Source organism: Perca flavescens, chromosome 2 (genome assembly GCF_004354835.1).
Source record: "Perca flavescens isolate YP-PL-M2 chromosome 2, PFLA_1.0, whole genome shotgun sequence".
Classification (NCBI taxonomy): Eukaryota; Metazoa; Chordata; class Actinopteri; order Perciformes; family Percidae; genus Perca; species Perca flavescens.
The window spans coordinates 39,696,109-39,715,030 of NC_041332.1; the positions used below are offsets into that span (position 1 = coordinate 39,696,109).

An 18,922-nucleotide genomic window follows, 5' to 3' on the forward strand; every position below is an offset into this window, starting at 1 on the left:
CTATAATTTACAGAAACCCAACAATTCCCCCAAAGAGCATGCATATGGTACTGCCACAGCGAGGAAAAACTTCCTTTTAATAGGCAGAAACCTTGGACAGATCCTGGCTCTTGGTAGGCGGCCATCTGCCTCGACCAGTTATAGTAACAGTATAGATAATAGAAAAATTACTAATAATAATTGTAGAAGGAGTGCAGGGCATAGCAGGGCGTTGAGCAGGAGTACGGCAGCTGCTGCAGGTGCCACCAAAATCCAAGACCCAGTCAGCAGTACCAGCTCTGAGTTCCCCTAGCTCCATGCAGGTGGTTACTTTATGATAAACTCTGCTGACCTCTGTATTCTTTAAATTTCAGTGAGTGAGTATTTTAATGGGACTGTGTTCATGGAACGTCCGTGGTCAGAGGCAGAGAGGTGGCTGCTGGTGGCTGTGTTGGGACTAGAGATGGTCATAGGAGTTGTGGGAAACTGTCTTGTTCTGCTGGTCAAAGTCATGGTAAGGTGTTAAGGTTGTTCCTTATATTGGTGTGAAATGTTATTCGTGTTCTTTGTGTTTGTAAGTACAGACCATAATGGACCATAGTTGAAATGAATTGTATGTTTTGGATCTCACCAAATATTTATTTCCTTTTTCTGTTTTTCATTTTCAGTGCAGGGGTCAGTTCAGCTGTCGTTATTGGCTTCCTTTCATCAGTCTCACCTTGTCAGATTTAGGTACAATTCACACTGACACTAATGCTAGTGCATTTCATGATTATATGTTATACAATATTTACTTTTTTTGGCCTATCCAATTATCTCTGAACCCACCCTTAAATTTCATTTGATTCTAGTAATGTAACACATCCGTGTTTGACATGTAATGTCAGTGCAGGAAGTCATCATTTCTAATAATGAACCATTGTGCTGTGAAGGCTGCTCCTTCCTCATCATCTCCAGCTCCCTGTTGGCCATGCTGACAAGAGGTCAGAGGTCACCGTGGTGTGAGGTCGTCAGCCTGCTTAAGTTTGCCTTCATCACCTCCTCCATAGGGAGCAAAGGTACAGCTCAGCTCCAAACATACTGATAGAGACCATGGCATTATGAATAAGATTCTCCTAGAAAAGTCACAGTAACAATCTTACATCAAGGCTTTATTCATTAAGGCTTCACATTCATTCTGATTGATCCATGTTTATGTTTAATTATTTGTTTCATGACTTATCTGTAGTTGACAAATCTAGGATCATTAGTCACCATATTGACTCTCATCGCTGTCGGGTGAACACAATAGCTCTTTCCCAATTCCCAGTTTGTTCATCCCAGGTTCCTCTCCTCGATTCCTCTCCTCGCGTCTTAGTCCCGCCCACAGGAGCTCCGAGCCGAGGAGTCGAGGAAGAGCCTTGATAAGAGAAGAGTCGAGGTATTTAACATCATTGGCTCAGTTGCTTCGGCTGCATCAGCTATTCATTGTTTTGTCATAGCTGTATTTTATGATCTCTGTCAAATGAGAAGAAAAATGTTCATGACAACTTATAGTCCAGGGGTCGGCAACCTTAGGCACGCGTGCCACCATGGGCACGCGGGATCTTAACCAATGGCACGCTGGCAATATGTGTGCAAGAGAGTTATTGATGTGTTGAAATCATGGTTGAAATGCTGAAGCACTCTCTCATCCGCATGCCAAATTCCAACGTTCACAGTTGCCGACCTCATAGGTGCCGATACCGTGGGTGCTACGGAGCTTGAGCACCCACGAAAAATACTGTGCCAGACTGCCAGTTCATTTTTATATTAATTTAATATTAAACATTGCAGGTGGTGCTAAGTGGAGCGTCTGTCATAGTGTGATTGGTCATGTCAGTGGCATTGATTTATAATTTCCCACGAAGCTGATTAAACTTCTCATCTCCAATCCTATCTGTGAGAAGTGGCGCTGTCGGCCGCTGTCCATTTCCTAAAGTTCTGAAATGCAAACATTGTTGACTATTTTTTTTTAAACTGTGTGCGCGTGTGAGCACCCACGGAAGAAAACATAAATCGGCACCTGTGTGCGACCTGTTATTTACGGTAGTTTGATTGACTTATATCTCTGACTGGGAACAATACAAAGAGGATTACCAACGGCCGCTGGGGCAGATGAACTAACGCTAGTCTCGTTACTGTAAGGAGGCTACAATTAAACCTTCGTGAGTTAAAAGTCAATACTTATCAATGCACTCACCTGTGTAGACCGGCATCAACATGTAGAAAGCGATATTTCAATCTGCTCTGTCTGCTCAGTCCACTCTTGTCCACCGCACTGTTTTATGCAAACACAGCTCTACTCTAGTCTGCAAATAGCTAATTTTTACAAAACAAGCTAAAAGAAAAGCTGTCGGTTTGTAGTCTATTTTTCTTAGTTTGCAGGGAATCTTGACATTTGGACAAATTCTTATAAACTTAAGCTGTCTGAAGAAACCATCCTCTCCGCTGGAGCGGTAAATATGGACGCATTATTAGACCAAAACAAATACATGTGGCTACTTAATATGCACGTGAATGACGCAATCGTTATGTTCTTCATTCTTGATAATGATGCTGGTTGTGTTATTATTTTGCCACAGCATCGTTTCATTGAAAATGAGACATACAGGACCTGCTTATCAGTCCATTCATCATTAAAGCTGGGCTTTTCCACAACTTTTCACTTCAGGCTCTTTGACAGTGATATTTTTGTCAGCCCATTTTCCACCAATCAGGACTGCATGCTAAAACCATGTTTCCATAATAATAATATACAATAATAATAATAATAATTACAAGGTCCTGATTATTACAGATTCCCTGGATATTACATTTTGATGTGATGTCATAAAAAAAATTAATGTTAACATGGCACACTAATAAACAAGAAATTTTGAAAAGGGCACTTCATATCAAAAAGGTTGCCGACCCCTGTTATAGTCTATTTAATTTGAATTCAATTCACAACATGGCACAATGTGATAAGAATGTACGGGTGTCGTACATCACATTCATATATTTATATATCCACAGCAAATATACATAGGCTATAGGCTATTATACATATATTATGTATAGGCTATTTTAGTGTAAAACATTACAAGTGTTTGTATGAAAAGAACTATATAAATATATACAGTATGTACACACAAACTGCACTGCAGGCTCATATGACGGTTCCCCTGAATTCCTGTAGCTGTAATAATGGCTATATGGCTGTTATTCATCATGTGTATTATCTTACATCTGAGGGTTGTATGCTAACGTTAGTTAGTAGCACAACATAATAATTACATCTTCTTGGTTCTCCTGATACATCCATTGTTCATTTTGATAGAAGCATTAAACGATGAAAACAATGGAAACACGTTTAACGTCAGTGAATATTTTAGACTATGAACGACGAGTTCTTTTCCACGTATACTTGGACAAGCTGCGTTGCTACGACAACTCAAACAAACTGTCGCTAGTCATAGATATATACACCATATATATCTATGGTCGCTAGTGTGCATGTCCATTGTGATGTCATGGGCCAGTCAACGCGGAAGATCCGGGTATTTTCCTAGGGGGTAAGTCTCTCTCCACAACCTATAACTCCTATGGCGCCATTTTGATGCCAACAAGCCATCACCTGCCGTTAGCATTCCATTGACTGCCATTCCTTTTTACGTCACTTTGACAGCTAATAACTTTATATCTGAAGCGTTTAAAGACTCTATTTGTCCATTGTTTATTTCTAAAGAAACACGACAACGTATAAAAGGCTCCATTACCTTGTGCCTCACATTATGGCTCCGTAGCAGACGTTTTTTGTAAAAATAGGCTAATGATTGTGTCATAACCACTCGACTTACTGTCGCACAGTAGAGAAATTACCGCATACAGGATAAGCTCGCAGGTAGTTTTGACTTACATTAGCTGTTTAAGTTTAATTACTAATGTTAACTAGCATTTTAGTTTGCAATAATTAGCCTGTGCCTATGTTATCTCCTTATATACGCTCTCCGTCTCTGCAAGATTTGGAATGATTGAGATTTCTCTTGGCACAGCTACCAGAGGACTTCCAACTTTCAGACAGGTTGCTCACGTCACATCTACGTCTTCAAGCTCAGTTGAAGGCTGCTCAGTAACACTCAGCCGTCACCGGAAAAATGCTTCTAATAGCCTTCACTGGTCTCCGTCCAGAACAACGGGATCTGTTGGTCCATTTCTCTAACTGTCTATGGTATTTTCGAAGTTGTTTTTATTTTTATTTTTTTATTGACAAAAAACTGTTTTTAGAGCTCCATGACTGATTTATGCGCTTTTGAACAACAGTCATTGGAATGAACGGGGTTTTGTGCCGAACGCTGTATCCAGTTCTCTTAATACATCCATGAAATAACTTTTTTCTTTTCTTTCAAAAAACTTTATTATTCAAGTAAAGGTACAATAACACAATGAATACAGTAAATGCATACAGACATGAATGAAAAGGGGTTTATGAAATAAAAATTAAAAAGGTTGTAAGGCATTATGTTGTGATGTTTAGAGTTCGGAAGGCTTTCTTATTTGTCAGTCCTTTAAAAAAAAATTTTGTCAGTCCTTTAAAAAATTTTAATTGGTAAACATTCTGTTTTTTTCAGACCATTTACATTTATGGATAAAAAAAAAATTCCAAATGAAATTAAAAGATTCAAAATCAAAACATGGCATTTATCCAAATAATTTCCTTCATAGTAAAAAATAATATTTCTAGTTATTAATTTTATCTTGTAATGTTTTATCTAATGTAATGTAATGTTATCTTAGAGCCACACAATACATTAAATACATTTTCAACATCAATCCAAAACAATCTGACATACAGTAAATACATTCACAAAACAAATGTGCAATTGTCCCTGTGAAAACACCTCAAAATAAGCAGGATTCAGAAATATTTCTTTAAAATTTGGTTTGTTGGGTAGATATAATGGACAATTTTAAAATACACTTAATTTACGCAACTGTGGGACAATGTGTCTAAAGTCTAAATTATCTATTATTGCACTTTGCATTTTTAGGCCTTTATTTGACAGGAAAGCTGAAGACATTAAAGGGGAGAGAGAGGGGGAATGACATGCAGCAAAGGGCTGCAGGTCGGAGTCAAACCCAGGCCCACTGTGTCAAGGAGTAAACCTCTATATAGGGGCACCCGCTCTACCAACTGAGCTATCCGGGCGCCCCTATTATTGGACTTTTTATCCTTTATATCAAAGCCATTTCATAAAACTTCTGTTCTAAATATTGACTGGTCATTAGACACATTACTACCCTGCAATAGTCTTACAAAACATGTAGGTACAGCATCAAATGCTATGCTATATTCTCGTGCAATTATTGGAATATTAAACTTCATTAAGAATTCTGAATATGTAAGTAAGTGACTGTTGTCATTAATCAATTGTGAAATCATTGTTTTGGACCCATTTGGGATAACATATTGACTTGTTTTTATACTTTACATTGTTATTATTCCATATCAAATCAAAAGAAGCCATCATGAAAGAATCTGCCTATGAAAGTTAAAGAAGGGAGCTTATCAACTTTAGTAAGAACCACCAACTTTAAAAAGAATACTACAGTTTCTTTATTTTTTGTATAATGTTTAATCCAGTTCACCTTGAAATTTATTAGATATATGGAAATCAAGAACATTCAAACCTCCTTGATTGTATGGATTGCATAAAGTATTTTTATTTAAATAGTGAGGCCTATTTTTCCATATGAAATTGAATAATGTAGAACCTATTTTGTTGATAAAAATGAGAGGTTGGAAATTTGATTTCATCCTTTCTGTTTTTACAATTTTACAAAGGTTAATTTCTAAGTATGTTACTTACTCTTTAACATGAATATCCTCAATTCTGTTGCATGTATATTCATTTCTTTGAGTGGAAAAAGGGTATTTTTTATTTTTATTTAGAGCAAATCCTGAAATTTTAGAGAACACATTAAGACGATCAATAACTTTTTTAACTTGAAATTCATCTTTTAAGAAAATGGTTGTGTCACCAGCTAGCTGGCAACATTTTATTTCTTTTTTATGCCTTGAAAGTTATCATTATAAAATATGTAGGGCCATTTGCATTACTAAAAGAAACAAGAATGGGGCTGCAGGATCTCCTTGTTTTATACCAGGATACGTTGAATTTATGAATTGTTCCTCACCAAAGTTTAACCGAACTATTGTAGTCACTATGCAAAGTTTGTATTGCTCTTTTGAAGTATTGACCAGAACCAAAAAAATCTAATACATCAAATAAAAGAATATGCTTCACAGTATCAAAGGCTTTATCTATGAATAAAGTGTAACTGTTGTATGTTATGTAATCCTTAAAGTCTAGACATACCTTGAGTCTTCATACAAAGATGTGACCGAATCCTTTTGTATCATTATTAATTAGGGTTAGGGGTCTCCAATTATCAAGCATAAGTCTATCTTTATTAGGTTTAGGGATCAAGGTAATTACACCCTGGCACATAGTTTGTGTAAATTTACCAACTTCTATAGCCTCTCTGAAAACAGATATATGATCTTGAAATACCTTGTAAAATTCACCGGTGGGCCCATTATCACCTGAGGCTTTATTATATTTCAGTTTACTTATATTCTTTTTTCATTAATAAAATGACAATGCTTGATCACATACGTCTTTTTGAGTTTGGTCAATACTGTGTGCCTGATTTATTATATAGGAGAAAATTCTGTTGTGTTATGACTCTTATTTTACTCAGAATATATTTTTTTTTATAAAATTCTTCCACAAAATTAGAAATTTCAGGGGGGGATCTTTAGATATCTGCTCTTCAATCTTAAGTTCATGTACAATATAATATAATATAACACTGGCTTTTGTTTTTTTCTAAATTATGAAAATATTTTGTGTTCCTTTCACCATGTTCCATCAATCTCTGTCTAGACCTGATAAAAGCACCTCATACTAAATATTGATGTACATCTTCCAGCTCAGATTGTAATTCAGTTAATTTATTGACATCTGTTTGAGACAGATTGTCTTTTTCATAAATAGAAAACTATATTCTTAAGTATTCCATCTTTTTCATAAATAGAAAACTATATTCTTAAGTATTCTATCTTGTTCAATCTTTTCTCTTTTGCTAATTCTTTAGCCCTTTTAATTGCCATATTCCAAATCTGAAATTTTTAATATTCCTAGTGTTGACCATATATTTTTCTTCTTGAGCTTTCCTCCAATTTTCATTAATAATTTCCTCCGCTTTTCATTTAAAGAGTTTATAATTTAAAAGTGTATTGTTCAATTTCCAGAAATTTGGATTACATCTAATTAACTGGTTCCTTGAATTCAATTCAATTCAATTCAATTTTATTTATAGTATCAAATCATAACAAGAGTTATCTCGAGACACTTTACAGATAGAATAGGTCTAGACCACACTCTATAACTTACAAAGCCCCATGCAATGTTAAAGAGATAATTTTGTGATCAGTGAAGATTGAAGGTTATATTTTGACTTCTTTTTCTTTATCTATTAATTAATTTGATATTATCCAAAAGTCAATCCTGGATCTTTTTGATAAATCTTTGTTGTTTCAAGTGAACTGGATTTGATCTGGATTATTTAATCTTCATATGTCGCAACAATTTAGATGCAAGCATAAATTATTAAATTCTCCAAGGTCTTTGAGGGTGGTACTGACAATCTTTTTTTGATGGTCATCGCTGACCATTGTAATCTCTTCTTTCGTGTCTACTTCTTGGAAAAGTAACTCAGATGTTTTCTTCAGATCCTCAATGGTATCAGTATCTTGTTTATCAGTATTGCAGGTGTACATGACGCTAAGTCATGGAGTGGAGTAACTTCTGAGTTAGCGTTAGCATATGAGTACCTTGGTCTCTTGTTCTTTTATCCGACATCGTTGAGGGAGATGGCTAATCAGACAGCCCATCTCCCAGGCTGTCATCTGTTCTTTTGGCAAATAATTTTCCCTACAGTGGGAGCGGAGCAGAGGCACCAAACCCGAACAGCCTGCTGTGGGCTAGTTAGCTAACGTTAGTTTGCTAATTCTACCCACCCAACATGCCTTCATCATACACTGGTTACTGAAAATTAGCCCGAACAAAATTGTCACTCATCTGGCGATAGCAATGTGCTTTCCTACGATTTGACAAGAGTTTGTGAATAAAACATGAAGTTGTTACATTTTACTTATTTAGAGGTCGGTATTACAATTCTCTAAAAGACGTGTTCTTCGATTTCTGGAGGAGGAAGGAGAGGCTGTGGTCGAATTGAAAGTTAAGCAAAAGGTTTAATGAAACTGCATGAAAACGACAAGACAAAACACAATCAAACATAAAACATAAAACACTGCAGCTGACAGTGGACTGATCTCATGCTTCTCCTTGCGGAGTTACAGAAGAACAGTCATGCGACATGACAAACAATTACACTGTAAACAGCGGACTCCATCTGCTTCCCTTGCGGGTCACAGATTGAAGTGCCGAAATCACCTCAGTTTCCGAATTATATTCCTGTGGAATTGTGGGTGTTTCCCTGAATGGAAACTGTCCCAGGTTAAAGACACACCTCTGATTTTAGGTTTACTCCAGGTCACAGACAAAGGTCGATTCTGTTCAAGTTTACAGAGTTTGCATTTCCTTTGTTCTAATCACGTCTGGCCCTGCAGGGAGTGGCTCTCCAAAACCAGAAACAATAGTTACCTTTCCTGTGGGGACAATAAGTCTTCTTCATATGCTAAATGTCAGACATGACCTGATTAATTCTTTAGAAGCTAGGTTTTGGGTGAGGCAGTCAAATGCTGATTAGTGTAGTTACTTGATTAAATTTAGCTGCAAGCCCCATTAAACATTGTTTTCCAAACAAAGCCTGGCTTTAACTTTTTTAAACCTCTACATCGGACAGCTGGCTAGTAAGCTAGCTTGCTTGCTAGGAGGCTAATTGTTTAGCGGTGCTGAGAGCGCAGAGAGGAAAGTCTTTTACAGTCTTTATATTACATTTTCGGAGTAGGATATTAGTTTATTTAAGATTAGTTTATTTTTTAATGTGTAAGTATTTAGATATATTTTTAAAGACAGTGTTGAAATAAATATACCTACACAAGTAGTTCTATCTCGTTTTTCATTTACGTATGGACATATGCAAAAATAGTTATTTATTCCAATCATTCGAACCTGTGTTTTTATAAGGAACATTCCACCGTAATTTTTGGCCAGTTTTGACAGCTCTTATTGGATTGATCAGATGAGATTAAAAATGAGAAGAGCCTTCTGTGTGCGCTCTCACGGTCGTTTGTTTGCTTTCCTCACCACCGTTTTCAACCTAAACAGCTGACACCGAAAGGCAGACGCGTGGCGACGGTGTGGGACACACCTCACAAACTAGGGCGACAGTCGCTCACTGGTGTCTCCTTGGTGTGTCAGGGCCTTTAAAATCATCCACCCACCTGAATGAAATATTTTCTCAGATTTAGAGACCCGCATGGACATTTACCTGCCCTCTACAGTGGTAGATGCTAGATCAGATCCGCTAGACGTGTCTCCTGGCATGCCTTATTCTGCGTTATTCTCCCTCTGATTGGCCCACCCTGGTATTCTTACCTTACCCACTCCCTCTGCCTAAACCTAACTATGTCGACCATTCTAGCAGATCCAATTAAGGATCTACCCTCCACAGTCCCTGTAGGCTATGTTGCTGTATGTACGTCTATTGTATTAATGTATGAGTGTTTTCTACGTCTCTCTCTCTCTCTCTAAAAGACTTCAGCAGAAGATATATCGGCATATCCTCGATTATAACTCCTCCAGGGAGCCTCTTTGATCCTCATGTGCATTTTAGGAAATTGGACGTCCTTCAACATGGCGCACTAAGAATGATTTCTGGGTCAAAGCCGGAGGATTGAGGAGGCAAGGAGTTGAGGAGGTACAAATTTGGGAATTTGGAAAGGCTAAAACAGCTCATTTGAAAACATTTTATTGAGCTATTTACCTGAGATGAAATCAGACAAAATCGCCTCGTTACTGTATAAATATTTGTAAATCCCACAGACAAAGGGTGACTAATAGCATTGATTTATGAAAATAAATAAATAATGAAACTACAGTTAGTGAAAATTGTAACTTGTGTTATTGTGTTAATAACTTGAATGTCACAGTGTCAGGACCCAAACACAAAAGAAGAGACGAGGAGGTAGCACGGAGAGTTTCAATGATTTAATGACGGAAAACAAAATGTATAGTCCTAGTGAGGCAGAAAATTCAATAAACAGGAAATACCCCCTTGCTCACCTCTCCATTCATCCAGGCTTCCTCGTTGGGGAATGCTTTTCTTTTCTAAGTGATCACCACATCATCACATTTGTTGATGTACAGTACAATGTCACTGTTGATGTAGATTTATGTGGTTCTCCTGGGCGGCGGCATCTCTAAATGTGCCAGTATGTGCACTTCAAACAGTCCTGTAGAACTGCTGTAGCTTCATCTGTCCATACTTGAACTGTTTCTGATGTTTTGACCATTTTAATCTGTTTTAAGACTAAATCCTTATGGTGCAACCCATCTTAAGTATACTGAACATACAGAGAGCATACATACATACAGTATGTACAATGTGAGCTGATGCCACCAGTTCACTTTGCACCCAGAAGATTTGAAGGGAACAATACAGAATTAGAAATGGACAAGCTGCCCTTCACAGAGGCCAAAAAACACAAAAACCTACTCTTACTGAATCAAGCTAAAACTGTAAGCAGCAGCGATCTTTCTTAATAGATCTGTTAACACTAGCCTCTGATGCATCTATCTACTCAAACAGAGCTATTCACCATAGCTATCCTTGCATCAATACTACAGTAGTAGGCATAGTCCCGTGATTCCTTTGATGCTGTCAGTGTCAGGGTTTCTTTTTTCCTTTCCAGCTATCCTCTGTGTGCAGCGAGTGATTGGAAAGGCCTCCACAGAAAGTGCTCTCTTTGTTGTCATGGTGACAGCCCTTTTGGCTTCTTGGGTGACAGGAATGGTGTTTGGGAGCATCCCTGTTGTCTACGCCTGGATCAGGTATGTAGTTAACATAATGCTTGCAGTCCGAGGAAGTTGTTTCTACTCTGTTCATCTCCTTCATGTTGTCTTTACTCCAGGTATGACCCTGCAGAGATGCTGTGTGCTGTCTTCTGGGAGAACAGCTACTCAGACATGTTGGTCTACATTCTCTGTGCTTTCTCAATCTGTTTCTTCCTCCCCTTCCTCCTAATCTTCTTCTGCTCTTTACTAAGTGCCACCAGCTGCTGCTCGAGGTGCAACAGGTAAACTACCTGAGAAAAGATCATTTCTAATGATACCACACAAGCTGGACACAGGTCAGATGATGTTTAGCCATATATACTGTAAATACAGTACAGTACTGATGTTGTTTATGGCAGGTACAATTAAATTGTACCCTTGGATGTAAACAGACCAGACTACAGCAATGACTCCAATAGTCAGAAGTAACTGTTTCAGTCACACTGGTTCCATCTTTTCCTAATTGTGAGGATTTTATGCTTTTTTATTGCTTGTGATATATATGATACGATTTATACTTGCTCTTCTCTCCATCTTGTTTCATCAGTGATGATGTAGCAGATCTTTCTGCAGTCACTCCTCTGCTGGTGGCCTCCTACATGCTCTGCTACACTCCCTTTGTTCTGTCTGAGGTGACACATGCACTCACTCGCTAGAGTTACAATCTGAGCGCACCTTGTGGCTTGGTAGTGAAGTGAAATGAGAATATGGTATCTAATTCTTTTGACTATTTTGTCCTTAGCCACAGCCTAAAGAATCCCCTGCTTTTTTGTCAGTTTGGGATTTATAAAATAAACATCATGCTGTATTAAAGAAGACTTGAAACTAGAAAATGTTTATTGAGGTAATAAATCAAGTAAAAAGTAGGGTCATTTTCTCAATGATATAGAAACTGACTTATTTTTGTAACCAGTGGCTCCCAATGTAACTCGAACCCTGCTCACATGGAAACAACACATGATCTATTGTATCTGCATGTACACAGATGTAAAAGCCACAGATTGAACACATATTTGTCCACTCATAGACTGTCTTTGTTTCTTTCTTTCGATTGACCTCTCCATCAGCTGATCATGCTGGGCAGGATGGACCTGTCACCGTCACCTGATTGGTTAAGGACGCTGTCATCAGTAATGTCATACCTGGACTGTAGTCTAAACCCTCTTATTTACTGCTCCCATCAAGACTTCAGAGAGGCGGGCCTGGCCCTGCTGTGGACCAATAGGAAACCACAATCAGAGCCTGTCCTCACTTCTATCACTAAACATGACGTGTGAAAATGTAATGGGTTCCACATTTATTCCCCAGAAATTTCAAGAACCCAACAATGACACATCTTATAAACAGCTGCATTCATCTGAGGTCACTATGTAATTACTGGCATGTTTTTTGGATTTCAGGGGAATTAAAGCCCCCTTCTTTGTTTCCTTATAATAAACAGCATAATATCAACTAATTTATTTTTTCTCTTTTCTCTTTAACGTGCTGAAAGTAGAGTTTTTGAAATAAGGATGTCTGCAATACATTCTTAATATGGATTGTATTAAGAGCATAATGCCATTTATGTAAGGCAATTACTTACTTAATACTTAATTACTTTGTAGTAGGTAATAATAATCACACACTTTAACTGATTTTTTCACCAAATTTTAGTGAAACATTGAAACCCCAAATTGATGTACCAGTTAGAAAGCAAAATGGTGACAATACTCTTTGCCTGTGACTTATGATGGTCATCCCTCTGGAACACCCTCCCTGCAGATGTATGAAATGCTGACATTTTCTTAAAAACTCCTGAAACACCACCTGTTTACCACAGCCTACAACCTCCTTTAGCTTAGCCACAGTAATTCTGTATAGTGTCCTTGGGTTTCTTGAAAGACACTATATTAAAGTTATTATTATTATTATCATTATTATTATTATTATTATTATTATTATTATTATTATTATTATTATTATTATTATCATCATCAACTCAGTTAAATTACATATTGCAGTCAACCCAGGAGCAATTCAGTTAAGTTGGCCACATATAGTCAATAGTATTAATAGGTGTTATTTTACTCTCTGCTGTTCATGCCAAATATGTTACTATTTGTCTGAATGTCTGAGAGAAGACTGACAAAGTGTTATGTGGTTAACAACAATTCATCAGGGAACTGATGACCAGAAAGGATGTAAGATTTACAGGATCCTATATGGAAGTAAATCTGTTTCATCGGATTTTTCAATTAAAAAGCCATTGAATATCTAGCACTGAATATTTATGCATTGAAATTATGTACCTGAATATTTTGCCTCTGAATTTTACTCTTTAAATTTTCAACAACAAATTTTCACCTTTATTTTTTAAGTTCATAAATTCAGAATCAGAATTTCAACTTAAAAAAATGCAATATACCAAATTCAGATGTAAAATACAATGTATAAAATCCAACTAATATATTTTAAACTTGCTCAAATTCAACAGGCCAAATTCAGCTGCAAAATGTAATGTGTAAAATTCAGTGTTAACATACTGGAACCCAAGGAAAAGCAATTGATTCTAGAATCTAGATCGGTAGTTTGCCATTGTAGCTGCAGCCAACAACTGGAAGCTTTTTACAATTTCCGTCTGCTATTTCACCACTAAATTCACTTTTGAGACATTTTTATGCAAGAAATCAACTGTGTAGAGATCAAATATGGGCAGTTTTACGGAAATTCTTTGCGAATTGCACACTACTATATAAGAAAGCCAACTTGCTGGAATAGAAACGTTTTTTTTATCGACTACAAAGGGCATAAGTAAATTTTATTCTGAGATATTGTTGTACATTGCTCAAATGTGTGATAGATAACAGTGGTGGAAGAAATATTTAGATTCTTTACTTAAGTAAAAGTACTAATACCACACTGTAAAAATACAAGTAAAACCCCTGCAGCATGTAAGTATTATCAGGAAAATGTACTTAAAGTATTAAAAGTACTCAATGCAGAAAAATCCTCACATTTTAGAAACAGGAAAGGATTAAAACCATTCTGTCATTTAAATAAGTATTTAATCAGTTAATTATTTCAGCTGTATCCTACTTGTAGGCCTGGCATATATATTGTTGGATAGTTTAATTTATAATAAAACATTTTATTTTATAAAGTACATGTGTTTTGTGTGCAAACATCTTAATTTGAATAACTAGTAACTAAAGCTGTCAGATTATTGTAGTGTAGTTAAAAGTAAAATATTTCTCTCTAAAATGTAACGGAGTAGAAGTAGAAAGTGGCATGAAAAGACTCAAGTAAAGTACAATTACCTTAAATGTCCCATATGGTGAAAATGGGTTTTTATGAGATTCTGTGTGTCATATAGGCTCGGGGGTGTAAATTAAAAGCTGTGAAAATGTGAAATCGCTCACTGCTACCATTTCTCCAACCCCCACAAAACTAGTACTTGAGTAAATGGACTTAGTTACATCCCACAACTGATGGATAATGATGTGTGGGATGAGATCCTGTGTGTGTGTGTGTGTGTGTGTGTGTGTGTGTGTGTGTGTGTGTGTGTGTTTTACTCAAGTAAAAGTGTAAAAGTACTGGTTTCAAAACTACTTAAAGTATAAAAGTAAAAGTAATGTAAGAGGAAAAAATGCCATTAAGGACAAAAGCTTAGGCCACGCCACAGGGGCCTATAGTGCACTACCCCACCTCCACAAAAAAAGGAAGCACCTTGTTCCATTGTATTTGTCTGTTCTGTATGTTCAAAAATATAAAAGAATAAAAAGTTGATCTAAAAAAAAAAAAAAAAAAAAAAAGGAGCACAAGGCGACATTAAAGAACGGCTTGTATATTGCTATGGCCACAAGGTCAAATTTAAATGATTTATTAAAAATGTAATAACAATAACATAACAATAACTTATTTCAGGCTGAGTCTGTGTTGTTTTTCAGACGGCAGGTATAGTCTGGTGTTAGAATCCTCTCCAGTGAAATACAGACACACTTTTACACCGTTTAGCTGTCAGCATTTTAACCGTGTTTACTCCAGCTGCTAGCTAACGGTAGGCTAACGTTACCTGCTGTCGAGTGTTAACTAGCGTCCTGTGCGGCAATGTTTCAGTTCCCTCTAACGTCCGTTTTTGGAGCATCAGAGAGAAGCGCAGGCATTTAAGAGGCACCGAACTCTATCCGGATGGCGCAATTTATCTGAATAGGGGTTTTTTGTGTGTGTTTTTTTAAACGATGACTAGTGTTAGAATATATTTTGTGAAAGTGTGAAAGAGGTTTTAGAGTTCATGAAGCTGACCTTCTTGTCTCCACTTCTCTGGGTTATGAGAGGCCATCTGGTTTTAAAGTGATAAGACATTATAAAGGGAGTGTGAGATATTGCCTGAAAAAAGGTCTTCTCTGATCGGGGGAAATGGAGGCAACAATCGAGCAATGTTTTGCAAGCGCGGGATTTGTAACACAGAGTATGGAAATGACCTTGGCTCTCATGAAACTCCTTAAGTTTGCAGAAGATTAAAAACACACAGGTGTTCAAATCCAACAATAGCGACTTGTCTCTGTTGACCTGAGAATAGGGGAAGCCGAGGTCATGTTTTTCATGCAGTGTGTTACAAATCGTTAGGAGCCGGCTGGAGCCAGAAGATCTGGACTGTATCCAAACTGATGACAGCACCACCCGGTAGGGGACAGAATTGAATAAATAGACAGTATTTTAACTTAGCGGGATCAGATGCAGGGGGAATCTTTGTCTGATGGATAGGTGAAAGATAGACCTGTATTGTATCTGATCCGTGTACACGTAATTATGGATTGCAATATCATTCTTCACTAAAGCTTGTTATTAACTTTAAAGGTCCAATATGTAATATTTGTACTGTAATAAATCCAAAAATGACACCAATGCCTCATCAGATATTAAGGAAACATGTTAAACTGAAATACTATCTTTTCTGACAACAATGCTAATGTCAGTATTTTTTCTTTTTGAAATTTACATTCCGTGACGGAATTTATGTTTATGTTTTGATCTGTGTGTTGTTATCAACGGCCCAGTTTGACAGGCAGGCCGGGTTGCCAGATATACCTGTAAAAACGTAAACCCAGCGCGCTACAGCTGTAACGGTAGTACAGCCATGAAAGCAGCAAACAAACAAACAAACAGGATCAACGGAGATAGATTCTACATGACATAAAAAAAAGAAAACAGCATGTTTCTAACAGTTGCGTGACCAGAGACGTAACAACCCCCTGGTAAATAGTCAGATTAAGTCTGGCCTTTTTAGGGCCAGACCGATCATTGGTCACATTTTTAGAATAAATGCCTACACAAGCCGGAATGAAAACAAGCCAAACTGAAATAGGAGTAACGAAGCTATTTTTAAAATGTAAGGAGTAGAAAGTACAGATAATTGCGTGAAAATGTAAGGAGTAGAAGTAAAAAGTCTGCTGTAAAATAATTACTCCAGTAAAGTACAGATACCCAAAATGTCTACTTAAGTAAGGTAACAAAGTATTTGTACTTCGTTACTTGACACCTCTGGCAAAAGATATAAATAGACTGCATCTATATAGCATTTTTTCTAGTTTTAACGACTACTCAAAGCGCTTTACACTACGGGCACCATTCATCCCATTCACACGCACATTCATTTAACACTCTATTTAACAATGTAAGGAAGTGGTTTAATCACTTATTATGCTGTCAAGGAAAGCCATCATGGTGAAGTGGGTCATGGAATTCTTTTTATGCAGACATGTATTATTATTTTTTTGTCCAAAAAGCAAATGTGTGAATTTTACACATGTCAAATGGTTCTTCACAACAGAGGAATGTGAACATGCTCCATCTCTGTGGTCTGTCACGTGAGATTCACAGAAACATCAAAACATTTAGTACATGACATGAGCAGCATTTGCTACAGTGAATGTGAAAGTCACTTTTTATAGATCAGACACAAATTCAAACTCAGATGCAGCAGATGAGATGTAGTTTTACCAGTATCATGTACTTTCTATCAGTATGGTCTTTCTAAGCAACAGCAGTCGTGTTTGTACAATTTGTAAGATTGGACAAAATAAGTTTTAATACATTGATTACAAAAAAATAACTAATTTAAATATAAAACATTCTTAATCATGGTTTATGGTTACATGTATAAATGCCTAAATGGCCAGGCACCAGAATATTTACATGGGTTTGAGTGTATAAATGAGGCAGAGTCAAAAAATATTTCTTTTGGATCTAAATCCTTTCAGTGTGTGGGGGCCAACATTTGGAAGTGTATACCTGTTGATGTCAAATACTCTGAATCTTGTAGGTGCAAACATTTTTTTATAGAAAATGGAAAGAGGAGAGATGGGTGAATGTATTTCATATTTTAATAAATTTGCATATTGAGTAATATATAACTATTAACTACTATCTATTATGTCTGCACATTGATTAGAGTTTGTACTGTATAAATTTAGTGGTCTGTTTCTTTATTTGGGTTTGTAAGGACTACTGTGGAAGTAACTCATTTGAACTTTTTTTATCCTGTTCCTCAGTTGTATGCAAAACTCCTTGGTCATTAGTTTGTACTTTTCTCTTCATGTGTCTGTGTCCCATGTTGGATTGAATCAGTATTTTTTTGTTTTATTTTGCTTTCTCGCTATGTCATTATTTGGACAAGGCTGTGTGTATCAAATCCAACCCGATGGAGAATTAGTTGGTGGTAGGCTATGATAGCCCACTAAACTGCTATCTGCCAGGCCTGATAGTCAAAACATTCTGTATCTGAGATTAACGTAAAATGTCTCTTGACGTTTCTTCTTCTCCAACACCACCAGGGCTCCTCTCGTTGTTTCTCACTCTTGCTGTGCTGCAGTCTTTCCCTGTGCCCTCTGTGTCAGTGTGGTCAGGAAACAGAAGCTGAAGTGGAACTGCAGCACGTCGCACACTTTGGACCAGAAGTGTCCGGTGAGCCGCTGAAAGAGCCGGTACCGAGCGAGCCAGTGATCCAGCAGCTTTAGCACCACGAACCCTGCACATGACAGCACCGCCAACAGCAGATAGCCCCGCGTGCGACCGTCCCCGTGCGCCAGCTGCACGCGAACTCCCTTGTACACCGCGATGATGACGTGACAGCCCAGAGCCAAATCGAAACCCCGCTCGTGCGCCAGCGCGAGGCCGTAACTGAGAATGGACAACAGTGCATGCGCTGCCGCGTGCATTGCGCGCCACTTCTCTGGCCCGCGTTCTACGAAGCTGATCCACACAGGAACCCAAGCAAAAATCGGTAGGGTGAACCACTGGTCGAGCACGGCGGGAGCACGCCGTAGCAGCGCCAGGCGTGTCCACTGCACAGGTCCGTACAACACAGCCATGAAGGCGAACACCTCTCTCATGTACCGGCCCTGGTACGTTTCTTGGACGCCTCTGTGCCACAAAAGCCAGTACAGTCCCATGTAGATATAAGTCAGATTAACCAGACAGTTACAGGGCATGGCCAAGAAACCGGGCAGAGAATCAACCGTTTTCTCTGCATAATGGTCAGAAGACAAGTCCACATCAACTTCGTCGAACAGGCTGGTGTTCGCCAAGGCGACACAGACCACAAAAGGCACCGATACGTGAAGCAGAGCCGACTTCATTACAGATTATTATTTAACATATTCTAAAGTAAAGCTATTGTGCAATGACCTGGAATCGCAGGGATAGTTTATACAGAGACTGGGATCAAAAGTCCGAACTGCTGTTGTTTTTCCGGATTTTAACATCACATGATTTAAAATGGAGAGTTTGGATTGGCTGCTCGCCCTAAACACACACACACACACACACACACATTACATTATTGTGCAGCTCAGTTGAAAACAGGGTGAGACAGTTGA

General features: G+C 37.7%; 2 protein-coding genes across 2 annotated transcripts; one reads left to right on the forward strand and one right to left on the reverse strand.

Moving 5' to 3' along the window:
- The first annotated feature begins 382 nt into the window (after positions 1-382).
- LOC114563100 (parapinopsin) lies at positions 383-12,343 on the forward strand. Its single transcript, XM_028589898.1, has 7 exons — positions 383-493; positions 648-711; positions 912-1,037; positions 10,925-11,063; positions 11,144-11,308; positions 11,614-11,698; positions 12,134-12,343. The coding sequence occupies exons 1-7, from the start codon at positions 383-385 to the stop codon at positions 12,341-12,343; spliced, it is 900 nt and encodes a 299-aa protein (XP_028445699.1).
- A 4,367-nt stretch (positions 12,344-16,710) lies between these two features.
- Positions 16,711-18,867, reverse strand: tmem187 (transmembrane protein 187). The gene has a single exon (XM_028602402.1). The coding sequence runs from the start codon at positions 18,680-18,682 to the stop codon at positions 17,897-17,899; it is 786 nt and encodes a 261-aa protein (XP_028458203.1). The 5' UTR covers positions 18,683-18,867; the 3' UTR covers positions 16,711-17,896.
- Between the last annotated feature and the right edge of the window lie 55 nt (positions 18,868-18,922).